The sequence below is a fragment of the Humulus lupulus genome, chromosome 9 (genome assembly GCF_963169125.1).
Source record: "Humulus lupulus chromosome 9, drHumLupu1.1, whole genome shotgun sequence".
Taxonomy (NCBI): Eukaryota; Viridiplantae; Streptophyta; class Magnoliopsida; order Rosales; family Cannabaceae; genus Humulus; species Humulus lupulus.
Window position 1 is genome coordinate 144,553,478 of NC_084801.1, and position 12,401 is coordinate 144,565,878.

At 39.0% G+C, this 12,401-nt stretch overlaps 1 protein-coding gene and 1 non-coding gene across 2 annotated transcripts; one reads left to right on the top strand and one right to left on the bottom strand.

Annotated features, from left to right (window-relative positions):
- Positions 1–527: 527 nt before the first annotated feature.
- On the top strand, positions 528–634 carry LOC133802789 (small nucleolar RNA R71). Its single transcript, XR_009877535.1, has one exon. It is a non-coding gene; the product is annotated as a small nucleolar RNA R71 (small nucleolar RNA).
- Positions 635–11,315: 10,681 nt separating this feature from the next.
- On the bottom strand, positions 11,316–12,127 carry LOC133802093 (homeobox-leucine zipper protein ATHB-52-like). Its single transcript, XM_062240340.1, has one exon. It carries the CDS (start codon positions 12,009–12,011, stop codon positions 11,421–11,423), a length of 591 nt encoding a protein of 196 aa, XP_062096324.1. The 5' UTR covers positions 12,012–12,127; the 3' UTR covers positions 11,316–11,420.
- Between the last annotated feature and the right edge of the window lie 274 nt (positions 12,128–12,401).

A 12,401-nucleotide genomic window follows, 5' to 3' on the forward strand; every position in this document is an offset into this window, starting at 1 on the left:
GTGGCTGTTGTTGGAATGACTGCTGTTGGCTTGAAGATTGGCCTTGCTGATCATTCTTCCAAGAGAAGTTGGGATGATTCCTCCACCCTTGATTAAAGGAATTGGAGTAAGGGTTGTTGTTGCTCTGTCGAGGAAAATTCCCAATAGCCTGAGCCTGCTCCATAGGCATGTTGTTTACATCAGCATACTAACACTGTTCATAGGCATGAGGGCCCCCACATATTTCACACAAAGTCTGGGCCTGTTGCACTGGAGCTGTTATCACATTGCCTTGCAATTGCTTAGTCAAGGCCTCAACTTGAGCGGTCAATTTCGAAATTGCATCCACTTCATACATACCGGCCACTTTCCTTGAAGAACTTCTTTCACTTGGCCACTGCTGATTATTCATGGCCATTTCTTCCAACAAGTCATATGCCTCATTGGCGCTTTTTCTCATAAACGCACCACCAGCTGCTGCATCAATGAGTGTGCGAGTAGTACCACACAACCCATTATAAAAATTATGGACTAGCATCCATTTCTCTATTCCGTGATGCGGGCACTTTCTTATCAATTCTTTGAATCTCTCCCAAGCTTCATAAAGAGACTCATTATCCAACTGAGAAAAATTATTGATCTCTCCTCTCAACTTAGCTGCTTTAGCTGGAGGGAAAAACTTGGAGAGGAACTTCAGTGCTAGATCATTCCAGGTATTGATTGAGTTAGGTGGCAAAGATACCAACCAACTCTTAGCTCGCTCCCTCAGAGAAAATGGGAACAATCTCAGTCTGATAGCATCATCACTAACTCCGTTCATCTTAAATGTCTGACAAAGCTCCATGAAGTTAGAGAGATGCATGTTTGGGTCTTCAGTGGGTAGTCCCCCAAACTGGACTGTGGATTGAACCATCTGAAGTATGGCTGGCTTTATTTCAAAATTGTTTGCATCTACGGTGGGTGGTCTTATACAAGACTGGACCCCTGTCATTGTTGGCAAAACATAATCCCTCAGGCTACGATCGGGTGGATTCTGACCATTAGCTGGGTCTTCTATGGCACCCCCATTATTACCGTAGTTGGCCATAACTTCCTCTTACTCAATCCTATGTGCAACTCTTTCCAACCTTTTGTTTTTTTCTGTTTTGCCGACAAGTCTTCTCTATCTCAGGATCAACAGGCACTCTTGCAGCTGGTCCTTGACGTCGCATAAACCAATGGTACCTGAGATGAGATAAGAAGAATTTGACACAAACAAGTCAGCAAAAAGTGAAAAGTAAACCAAATTAGAATTTAATCCAATTAACGTAATATTAACTAAACAATTCCCCGGCAACGGCGCCAAAAACTTTGTTGCTTATATTTTTATACACGCAAGTGCACGTATCATACAAGTAGTACTCACACAGGTGAGGTCGAACCCAAGGGAATTGTAGCTAAGTACTAACAAAATTGGATCTATATTTCTATTTGGCTACAATGAAATTTGGTGTTTAAATAATAATGCAGAAACAAAATAAGCAAAATCAACAAATAAGAAATTAAGGGTTTAACAATGGATGCGAAGATAGGGATATGATTTCAATTGCTTCGATTACCCAATTGTTAACGCTAGTTGACTATTCTTCTTCCTTCACTGAAATGACAGATTATAAAATTACCTAAACTCTTTTCAGATCATTTAGGTTCTAAATTGCATTGTCAACTATTGCATTTCTGAGATAGCACAACAATCAATTCGCTTTAAGTAATAATCTATAAGTCACATAAGCTATGCAAATACTTTCGTTTCGCATCAAAACCTATGTTCATTCACTTAGAGCATTCCTAATATTCACTTTTCAGATTTCACATTAGGATCGTGAATCATGCTCGAGGTGATCAATCTCAAACATACATTAAGCATAAATATGAACAAATTTCATAGACAAGCGAGAAGAAATAATCAAATAGCATTAACCATGGTATAATTTCAGTCAATATCCATCAAATCCCTAATAAGAGTTTAGTTCATCATCTCAAAATTCAAATCCATAATCAAACTAAACAATAGCATAGGAAAATCAAAGAAAAAGAGGATGAAACTAGATGGGGAGTTGTCGGAGATCGCCCACGCTTGCTCCAAAAAAATCCGTCTTCTCTTGTCTTTTCCTTTTGTCTCTTTTCCGTCAAAAATCGCGATCCCCTTTTCAGAATGAAGACCTCATTCTATATTCTCCCCATAATGAAGAAATTGCCCTTAAAATTCTGAAGTGTACGGCCGATAGCGCCGCGGCGCCAATTCCTGCGCCGCGGTCCTACCAGGCAAAGGCAAAATCTCGAGTCTCTGGAAAGGGGCTCGCCGCGGCTCTAATACGCACTAGCGCCGCGGCGCCAATTCCTGCGCCGCGGCCCTAATTGAAATTTCAGCACAATCCACTCCAAATGCTTGATTTCTACACAATCTACTCCAAATGCCTAAAACATAAGCTTAACCTGAAATCAAGCAAAAACAAGCATAATTCCGCTCCAAAAACACAAGAACCATTAAAAAGACACTGATAAAGACACTTGAAAAGATAGGCTAAAGTTAGCCTAACAACTATCATAGCATTAAGCCCTCGAATAAATCTGTCATGTCTGGTTGCATCTGTAGGCACTAAATCTAGTGCAAACTTCGCCAGCCCATCAAACTTCAGGGCATACTCTGTGACTGTCATGTTGCCCTGCACCAACCCCACAAACTCATTTACCTTCGCTGCCATGACGACAACGTTATAGTATTTCTGGCTGAACAAGTCTCTGAACCCATCCCAACTCAGAGTAGAAACATCCCTGGTCTGTGATGCCACCTCCCACCAAATACGGGCATCCTCTCTAAGCATGTATGTGGCACATGACACCCTGTAATTACCTTCCACCCTCATAAAATCTAGGATAGAAATAATCATACTCATCCACTATACGACCTTCAATGAATCTGGTCCTCCCTCAAAGGTTGGAGGATGCTGTCTCCTGAACCGCTCATACAGTGGCTCCCACCTGTTCCCAACCTCAGGTGTTTGTACAACTGGTGCCACAACAAGTGAAAAATAGGTGCAACACTCCCTAATGGAGCCTGCTGCATCAGAAGACGGATATGCTCTTTCTGACTTTGTAACCGGGTTTCATATCTGCAAGTATCTACTGCCAGTTCTCAGGGACTGGCGGAGGGTTCTGGCCTTGGTCATCATTTCTAGCCTCAGACCTTGAGCTGGCTAGTCGTATAGATCTCCTTGGACACATAGCTATCCAAGTTTATTTGCAATCAATGACTCGACGGCCAGGCAATGATGACATGTTAACAATCTTTCCATAATCCCCCATTGGAACTCAACCAACCACAAGCAATCAAAATGCAAACAATCATTCACATACAATAGCAATGCTAATAAGCATGCCTCAATATCATCACACAGTAGTCAAGGGCCAGCCCTTATCAGTATCTCATGCTCCCCACTAATCATGCAGTAAAGCATTTATATTCCATTTAGACATTTAATCATATAATCACATATATACAATTACCAAACCCTAAGTCGAGCTTGTCTTTAGCAGCAAGGGTACATGTCCAGCCAGTCTTCAAGAACCCTTAAACCTAGACCGCTCTGATACCAAGTTGTAACACCCTGGATAACCAAGACCATTACACTGTGTAGTTAAAATTGTGCAGGACTTGCTAATCAAGTCATTTGATTAAAAATGTAATCCTAAGGTCAACAATCGGATTAGGGTTAAAAGATTTTGATCATAAACGGTTAATTTTTCATTAAAATAGATGTTTGGCACATGGGATCTCAAAAATAAGGTTTAAGAGACAAATTTACAATTCTCAAAAGTATATACAATCAGTGGCCACTTTAATGGAAAAATACAAGTTTAGGATTTTTCCTTGTACTATCCCTCGGCTGTGGCGGACGAGCAGCTGACAATGTACACCTCGCCCCCAGAGCTCTCCAACTCATGGTTTGTCCAGCTTGCCCTTGCCTTTACCTGCACCACGTAGCACCCGTGAGCCAATGCCCAACAAGAAAACTGTAACAACAAATACACAATCAATATTATCAATCATTCAATCATGAGACATATATTTCAAAGCTCAACACATCATAAACATCAAATTGATAATAGTCAACATGTACGTTCGATTCATAACTCAGATAATATGCAAATGCTCAGGGTCGACGCCCTTAGGCCGAGCTATTTACTCCACTAACTCCGACTCGCTTAGGCCGAGCCCAATGTTTATCCAGCTGATCCCAGCTCACAATGGATGAGCCACGTCTTGTGCATAAATCATCAGCCCCGGCTCTCTTAGGTCGTTCATTAACATATGCCAAATAAATCATTCAGCCATACAATATATATGTTCAAGTATTGGGAATCTCAATCTCGTTACAACCACACAAGGGTGCAGTTTTCTTACCTTGAGTTCTGAGCAGAGATAATAGAATGTTCCCGAGCACGATCCTCAGTCCTGAGCCTTGGCGATAAACTTAGTCAAAGTGGCCAATGGGTAATCGTCATCTTCTAATCCAAATAAATACTTAGGAGACACAAACTAGCCTCCAGGACCTCAATTTCTAATAAAATGGGTAGTAGAAATTGTCTCGAGCACCCAAGTTTGAGCCCCCGAGCCTCACTATCCTAGAACCCAACTTAAGGCAAAAACCTTCAGGCGGGCCGTGACTTGGCCCTGAGGGTCGCGACTTGCCCCTAAGTCAGAGGTTCCATCTTCAAGAACTAGGGGGAAGCGGACCGCGACTTGCCCCTTAGGGTCGCGGCTCGACCCCAAATTAGAGAGCCACCTAGGGCCATCTGGGCACGCGGGCCGCGACGCCCCTGAGCTGGGTTGCGGCATGCCCCCTTGTGCCCAGAATTCCTGGGTTTCCTTCACACTTTTTCCCCAGCCAATTTTCCAAAATTCAAACTCAGCAAAACCTCACAACCACAACCAACTTAGCTATGAATTTAAGACCTTTACTCACCCAATTTAAACACAAAACCTCAACCCCAAATTAGAACTAACCAAGCACTTATAATTCTATCTAAAACCCAACCAGAAACTCAAAGATGAAGAACTAGAATTTACCTCAATTACAGTTTGAGTTCTCCAACAATCTTCTACCCTTCTTCAACTTAATTCCTCAGTCTAACCCAGCCAAGATCAACTTCAAATCCTAGCTTACTCCCTTAGCTTTTCCCTTCAGCTTAGCCTAAGTCCTTCTCCTTCAATTCCTTCACCTCCCAAGCTCAAGTTTTTCTATGTTTTCTTCCTTAGCTTCAAAGTGTAAAGAGAGGGAGAATGAGAGAGAGAATTGTGAGGGAGAAGGAGAGTGAGAGCTGAGAGTGTCTACTACTTTCTGAATTAATCTTATGTGGTTACTGAATATATCCTTTGTTTAACAAAAGACTATTTTTCCCCTTAAGCCTATTAGTCCTCAAATTGTTCCTAGGGGTAAAATGGTCATTCCGCTCCCAGTTCCCACTAATTCCTCAAGTGTTCCTAACATTCACCCATTAATCCCATCATGTCCAATTAATTACCAAATATTTATCCAATATCTATAAATCCCAAAATATTCTCTAAATTCCCAAAAATACCCCTACACTCCTCGAGCCGGGTATTAAACCTCGCTGTGACTATTTCGCTAATCCGCTCACTCGGACCGTCTCGGGCCATATATATACTGCAAATATATTCACATAATGATGTGGTCTCAACAATTTATCACATATAATCACATTTATGTCCTTAACGGACCAAAATTACAAATATGCCCTTATAAGCTAAAAATAGCCCACATGCATATTTAATGCTCATAAACATGCATATCACATATTCATATAATCATATTAATCATGAATGCCACAAAATCATGCATTTAACCATTTAGTCACACATATACCAATTATTCCCTCCCGGCATGCTAATCAAGGCCTTTAAGCCTTATTAGTGATTTTTGGGTCGTTACATCGGCACTAAGTATACATGGGACGAAGATGTGCTGAAAATGCTAAAGGGCAATGATAATCAATTCCTCATATCTTGGGAAAATGTGAAAATGCACGTCGAGAAAGTTTAACATTGGATCGCCATTGAAGTCTCCATTCCAACGTGGTGCATCAACATTTGTGATTCCAACCATAGCATGCTTAGTCCGACTCTGTTGGAGGAAGTGATCAAGCCTTGGTGCTTATTGTTGCCTTCGTAGTTGTGATGTTCTGGCATGTTTGACGACCATGACGACCTCCATATATATCCTGAGCAGAAAGCAAAGCCTTTTTCATATTGTCGTATTTCCCCTGAGGAGTGTCCTCAGACTAAGACAAGCTATTCCCCTATTTAATTAGTGTTTTTTAAAATCTGAATATTAAAGTTAATTTTTTCTTGTATTAACATAAGATGAATTGTATGCAGTGGGGATTGTGGTATGTTTGCCATCAAACATATCGAGCATTTGGTTTCCAGGCTACCACTCGATACCGTTATCGATGAAAACATGCAACATTTCAGGACCAAGTGGTGTGTGAACCTATTCTATCAGAATTTGTCACCGTGATGCTCTTTACATTTTCTTGATACACCTCTTGTATAGTATAGTATATAGTTAGTTTTGTATATGGTTTTTTATCGAACATTATTTTTTGATAAAGTTATTAAATAAAAAACTACTAAATTCACAGAATGTGTCTGCCTCGACAAAACTCAATGGGTCAAACGAATTGCCTCGATAGGTAAAAAATAATACTTAACCAAATCTGCCTTGATAAACCTCGATAGGACTCGATTGACCTCGATAGGTAAAATAATACTTAAACAAATCTGCCTCGATAGGCCTCGGTAGGACTCGATTGGTGTCGACAGGTCCAGAATAATACTGGACCAAATCTGCCTCGATAGGCCTCGATTGGCCTCGAGAGGTCTGGAATAATACATAATGATATATGCCTCGATAGGCCTCAATAGGACTCGATTGGCTTCGACAGGTCCAGAATAATACTAGACCAAATATGCCTCGATAGGCATTGATGGGTCCAGATTAAGGCCTATCGAATCCTATCGAGATTGACAAGAATTTTTTTTTGAAGACTATTTATTTAGATCAAAACAAAAAAAGTATTAAAAGAGGTATATGAATATAATAAATGTAGCAAAATCAATAGAATTATTATAGAATACAAAATTTTAAAGCCTAGCCTTACACGACTTCCTGTGTGCCCACTACCACTACATCTGCTACACTTACGTGGCTTGATGATCTTTTCCTCGACTAAAGCATAACAGTTTGTCTTTCGCCTATTCTGCTTCCTGGGCCTTCCTACATGGGTTTTCTCAACGAGGATGTCGACAACCATATCTCTGATATGATCAAGGATTACCAATTTATCCTCGTTCAAAACATGGTAAATAGTTTCTTTATAAGTGTCCCTCAATGCCTCGATTCTATAGCAAGGGGAATACAATGAGTAAATGCTTATGCTTCTTTTTCTGGCTGCAGCAAAAGCATGTACACAGGGTATCCCAATGCTTTGGAACATGAAACAAGAGCCTTATTTTGTGGCCAAGTTCACCTCACCATCACCATTTCCATCGACCACAAGAAATTCATGATGACCAAGGACTTGGACATCCAGGAAAATTTCTTTCTCACCTATTTGCTTCACATCCTTTTCCATCTCAGGTGATAACATAGTTGTTGCTTTTGCAGCTCTTTCACGTCTATCGGCAAACCAAGATTAAAGAGCGAATCTTATGAATTCAAGGAAAGTGGCAACTAGAAAGCTCCTTGCCTCTTTGGTTTTATTGTTAAAGCTTTCTGCGTAGTTACTCATCATGATATTGTATCGGTTTCCAGGAAAATAAGCGCTACTCCACCTTACAAAAGCAATTACCTCAAGATATTGAGCAATGGGTAGATCAATTACCTTAATCTTGTCAAAGAACTTGTGAAATTCTATTTTTTGAAATGCGTACGTTGCACACCCCATGATGTCTTGACAGTGGTCAGTTTTGAATTTTGCCACCACATTCATACAAATGTAGTGGTAACATGCACCGTGATAGGAATTTGGGAATACAAGCTCCAAAGCATGATTAATGCTTTTATGCCTGTCCCACAAAAGCTAGGTTGTCAACGTCCTCTATGGCTTCCTTCAATTTTCTCATGAAATAAGTCCAAGAGTTATGGTTCTCATTGTCCACCAATGCTAACACAATTGGAAACAACTAGTTGTTTGCATCCAACGCAACAACACAGAACATGTGTCCACCATACTTATTCTTCAAGAATGTATCGTCCACACAAATGACAGGACAACAGTATTGGAATCCACACCTAGAAACACCGAGGGAAAAGAGGCAATACAAGAAACGACCATCTTCTCCTACAAAATCAGTAATTGTTCCTGGGTTCTTATGCTCCAACTGACACAGGTATCCAGGTAACTTGGAGTATGATTCCTCAGGTGTCCCTCTGACATACATAAGAGCCTTTTCTTTGCATCTCCATGCCTTCTCATAGCTCATTTTGAGCCCAAAATGGTGCTTCATATCCTCTTTTATGTTGTTTACGATGTACCGAGTACCATCGATAGCAAATTTCCTCTTGATTCGGTGGCCAACAACCCACAGTGATGCTTGATAGTGGTCCTTATCTTAAATTTCATGTAAGCAAGTGTGTACTTTGTTGTATACAGTAATCTCGAACATTTCAGATCACATTTTTTTCTTACCCCTCAATATCCAACCACAATCAGGATCCTTGTAGGTAATGTACCACACATCAGTCTCAAATTTCTTCACTATAAACTCAAAATTATTCTTCATCGCAAACATGGATGCTTTGGTTTTCAATTCAACCTTGTTCTGAAAGAACTTGCCAAGGTGAAATTCTCCTGAAGCTTTGCCGATTGAGGAATGATGATGATGTGAGGTCTCTATATCCTCTTTGGTGAACATGGGAGCACTCCATGTTCTACGATCTTCACCTAAGTCCAATGAAGAACTCCATTTAAAACTATCATCGAATCTACTTGGACCTGGATGATTACTGCTGGTCCTAGGTGTTTGCCGATCTTCTATTCTGCGCTCCTCAACTACCATAACATCTAAAATCTGTGTTGGCAAATTTGCCCTAATATCTGGCCCACCAAGTCCATTCCATCAGCAACAAGATCGTACCCCGCTGTGTCATGAAAATATGGCAGATCTCTAACGGGTATATCATCATGGACTATAACGTCTGGATTTGTCTCGGGAACAAATGTCCCAACCTCACTTTGAGTTCCTTTGAGACCATGACATGGGGGAGAAATATTCTCTTCAAATCGAACTTCTTTATCAATGTTGGGAGAGGCCGATGCATTTCTTATACCTCCCTTCTTAACCAATGGCACACATAGATGAATCAACTTCTCTACAGATTTCGATGCTAACCCAATGAATGCACGCACATGCCTATCATTTTTTATAACGGTAGGTTTGATGGATTGTGAGAGGCATGTGTACGAGACCTCAATTTTCAAGTCATGCACATATTTATCCACTTCAAGCTCATCGTACAGAATGTCAAGCAGTTGCTCATACGTCACAACCTTCTCCAAAGGCAGAACTTGATTTTCAGCATCCCTGAAAATCCAAACCCTATTTTCCAGTTCCCAAACACCATTGAATGTGACAAATATGGAAACAGTCGAATTTGTATCAAAAAAACAAAAAAACAAGTCAAAAATTAAAACTATAACATAAAATAACGAAAAATCGATTTCTATCGAGATATGTCGAGGCCTATCGAGGTCTATCGAGTACAATCGAGGCAGACTGTCTAACAAATTTCTTATGAACCCATCGAACCCATCGAGGCATATACTACATACATTAAGTTCTATGCCTCTGTCGAGGACCATCGAGGTAGCCATTTTTCCTAAATGTGTGAGGGTATTATTGAGGTCCATCGAGGACCGTCGGGTCTCATCGAGGTAGTCATTTTCCCTAAATGTGTGAGGGTTTTTTCGAGGTCCATCGAGTCTCATTGAGGCAGACAAAAGACCCAGAAAAAAACCAAGAAAGGAAAGAAAATCCATTCCGACAGTGAAAAATTACAATAAAACATGAAGGTATACACATATCTGTTCGAAATAGCAAAAATATTGTAGATAAACAAGCTTCCTCACTACATATAACAAATATATACTTAGCCATACGATTTTCGCCCCTATATCTGAAATCCAAAATGAAGTTCTTGCCTTGAAAGAATTCATAACTTGCCCCTGAAATCCAAGCTTGAAAATTAGTATAGATTAAGATAATGGTGACTGCCTTGTTTTGTTTGTTTGTTTGTTTGTTTTTTTTTTTTTTGTGTGTATGAGAGCTTGAGAGATAGAAAGGGAAAATGTGAGAGATAGAGAGGGAGAAGACAATAGGAGAAAAAGATAGGGAAATTTATGATAGGGGCATTTTGGGAATCCAGGGGAATACTAGGATAAAAATATGGTTTTTTTAGCTTGATATTATTTTGTTATATGTGACACTTTTATGCATCAATAGTTAAATTTCCCTAACAAAATGCAAATATTAGGTATTTATGCAGCTAATTACCATAATAATAATAATAATAAAAGTGTTACTTTGACCAACACCCTATATGCCCAACACTTTATAATGTGAATGGTACAAATTTAATACTAGGTTCTATTCGACACACTAGGATGCTACTTAGCAATATTTTTTATGACTAACTAAGATTTTTGAACCCAAACTATTACCACTTCAAAATTATGTCCTTCAATTTTTTTTGTGGTGTTAAAAATTCTCTTTGAACTATTATCACTATCAAATTATACCAATTGTTCAAACAAAGTGACATGACATACTGAAAAATTGACATGTAACTTTTTTACATTCCTTGACATGTAACTTTTTTACATTCCCTGAAGTATCATCACCGTAGAGTTGTGCTCTCCGAATTATTATAACTGAAAAATTCAGAGACACGTTTTAAAAATGGTAATAATTCACCGGACAAAATTCCTATTTATTCTTATTTTATTTATAGAAAAGTACGTAGATGTGTATAATTATGTATACGTGATAATGTTACATATAGGTGACGCAATTTCTCTAGTTACTGTCAACATTACACATATATATACTAGGCCTCAATTATATACAATCAAGTTCACTTCTTAGAAGACATTGTGTGTCAGTGAAAATAATAATATATATTATTAATTATTTATGCATATACATCTCACTAAAACATAACAAAATAAAAACTCAACAATATCATTAAATTTGTGGGACCAAAAATAAATCATAATAGAAGAAATTAACACTACACCATTAATAATAACCTACACTTTTATATAAATATATATAATAATGTGACCATTATTAATATATGATCGATACATAAATATCACTACCAATCAATCAAGTTAGAAAAAAAGTCATGATCTATCAGAAGAGCCTGATCATCATGATGATCAAGATGATGATGATCATAATCATTGATCACATGCTCATATTGAGGATTATCATAAAAGCTAGAACAGCTTCGTCCATCTCCTTGTTCTTGATCAGTTGTACAGTAAGAAGAAACAACATTATTATTATTATGAATATTATTATCATAATAAATAGTATTGGTATTATTATTGGTTAATTGCAGAGCTTGGCGAGCCATGTCGAGCTCACCACGAAGCATTAGAATCTCTCTCTGGAGCCGTCTCTTCTCGGCCAAAGCAGTGTCGAGCCTGTGCTGGAGAGTGATGCAGTCCACCTCAAGGTTCTGTGTTCGCCACCTTGCGCGCTTGTTCTGGTACCACACGGCCACCTGCCGAGCTGGGATGCCGAGCTGGTCCGCCAGCAGGTGCTTGTGCTCCGGCTCTAGCTTCTTTTCGTAGAGGAAGTTTCTCTCCAAAACCCTCACCTGTTCTTCGTTTAACCTCCTCTTGTTCATGTTCTGCACTATTACTTTTGATGAACCTTTTTGGTTTTGTATTTGGTTCATAATATATGTATATATATATATTTATAGAGAGAGATTAGCTTGTATATGTCAGGGTTTTGAGACTCTTTGAGTGTGTGTCTAGAAAGAGAGAGGAGAGAGAGAGAGAGAATAGTGTGCTAAAAAGGGTTTGGTTTGGTTGAGAATATTATGAAGAATTTAGAGATTCTAATATAGGTTTATATAATTTGCATGGGCTCCTTGTTTTAAAGAAGGAGCGGTCCTACTTCAACAGTAATATACTATAATATATATTATTATTTGATCATATATATATTTATGTATATGACCAGGCATATATAGCAACTACCAGCCACCAGCAGTCAGTTTTGGCTATCTTTTTTAATTTCTTGATCTGGTCTCCTTTTCATATATATATAATTTTTTTTTAGC

Excerpts from the sequence above, each read along its gene's own strand:
- LOC133802093 (XM_062240340.1), bottom strand. The coding sequence starts at position 12,011 with ATGAACCAAATACAAAACCAAAAAGGTTCATCAAAAGTAATAGTGCAG.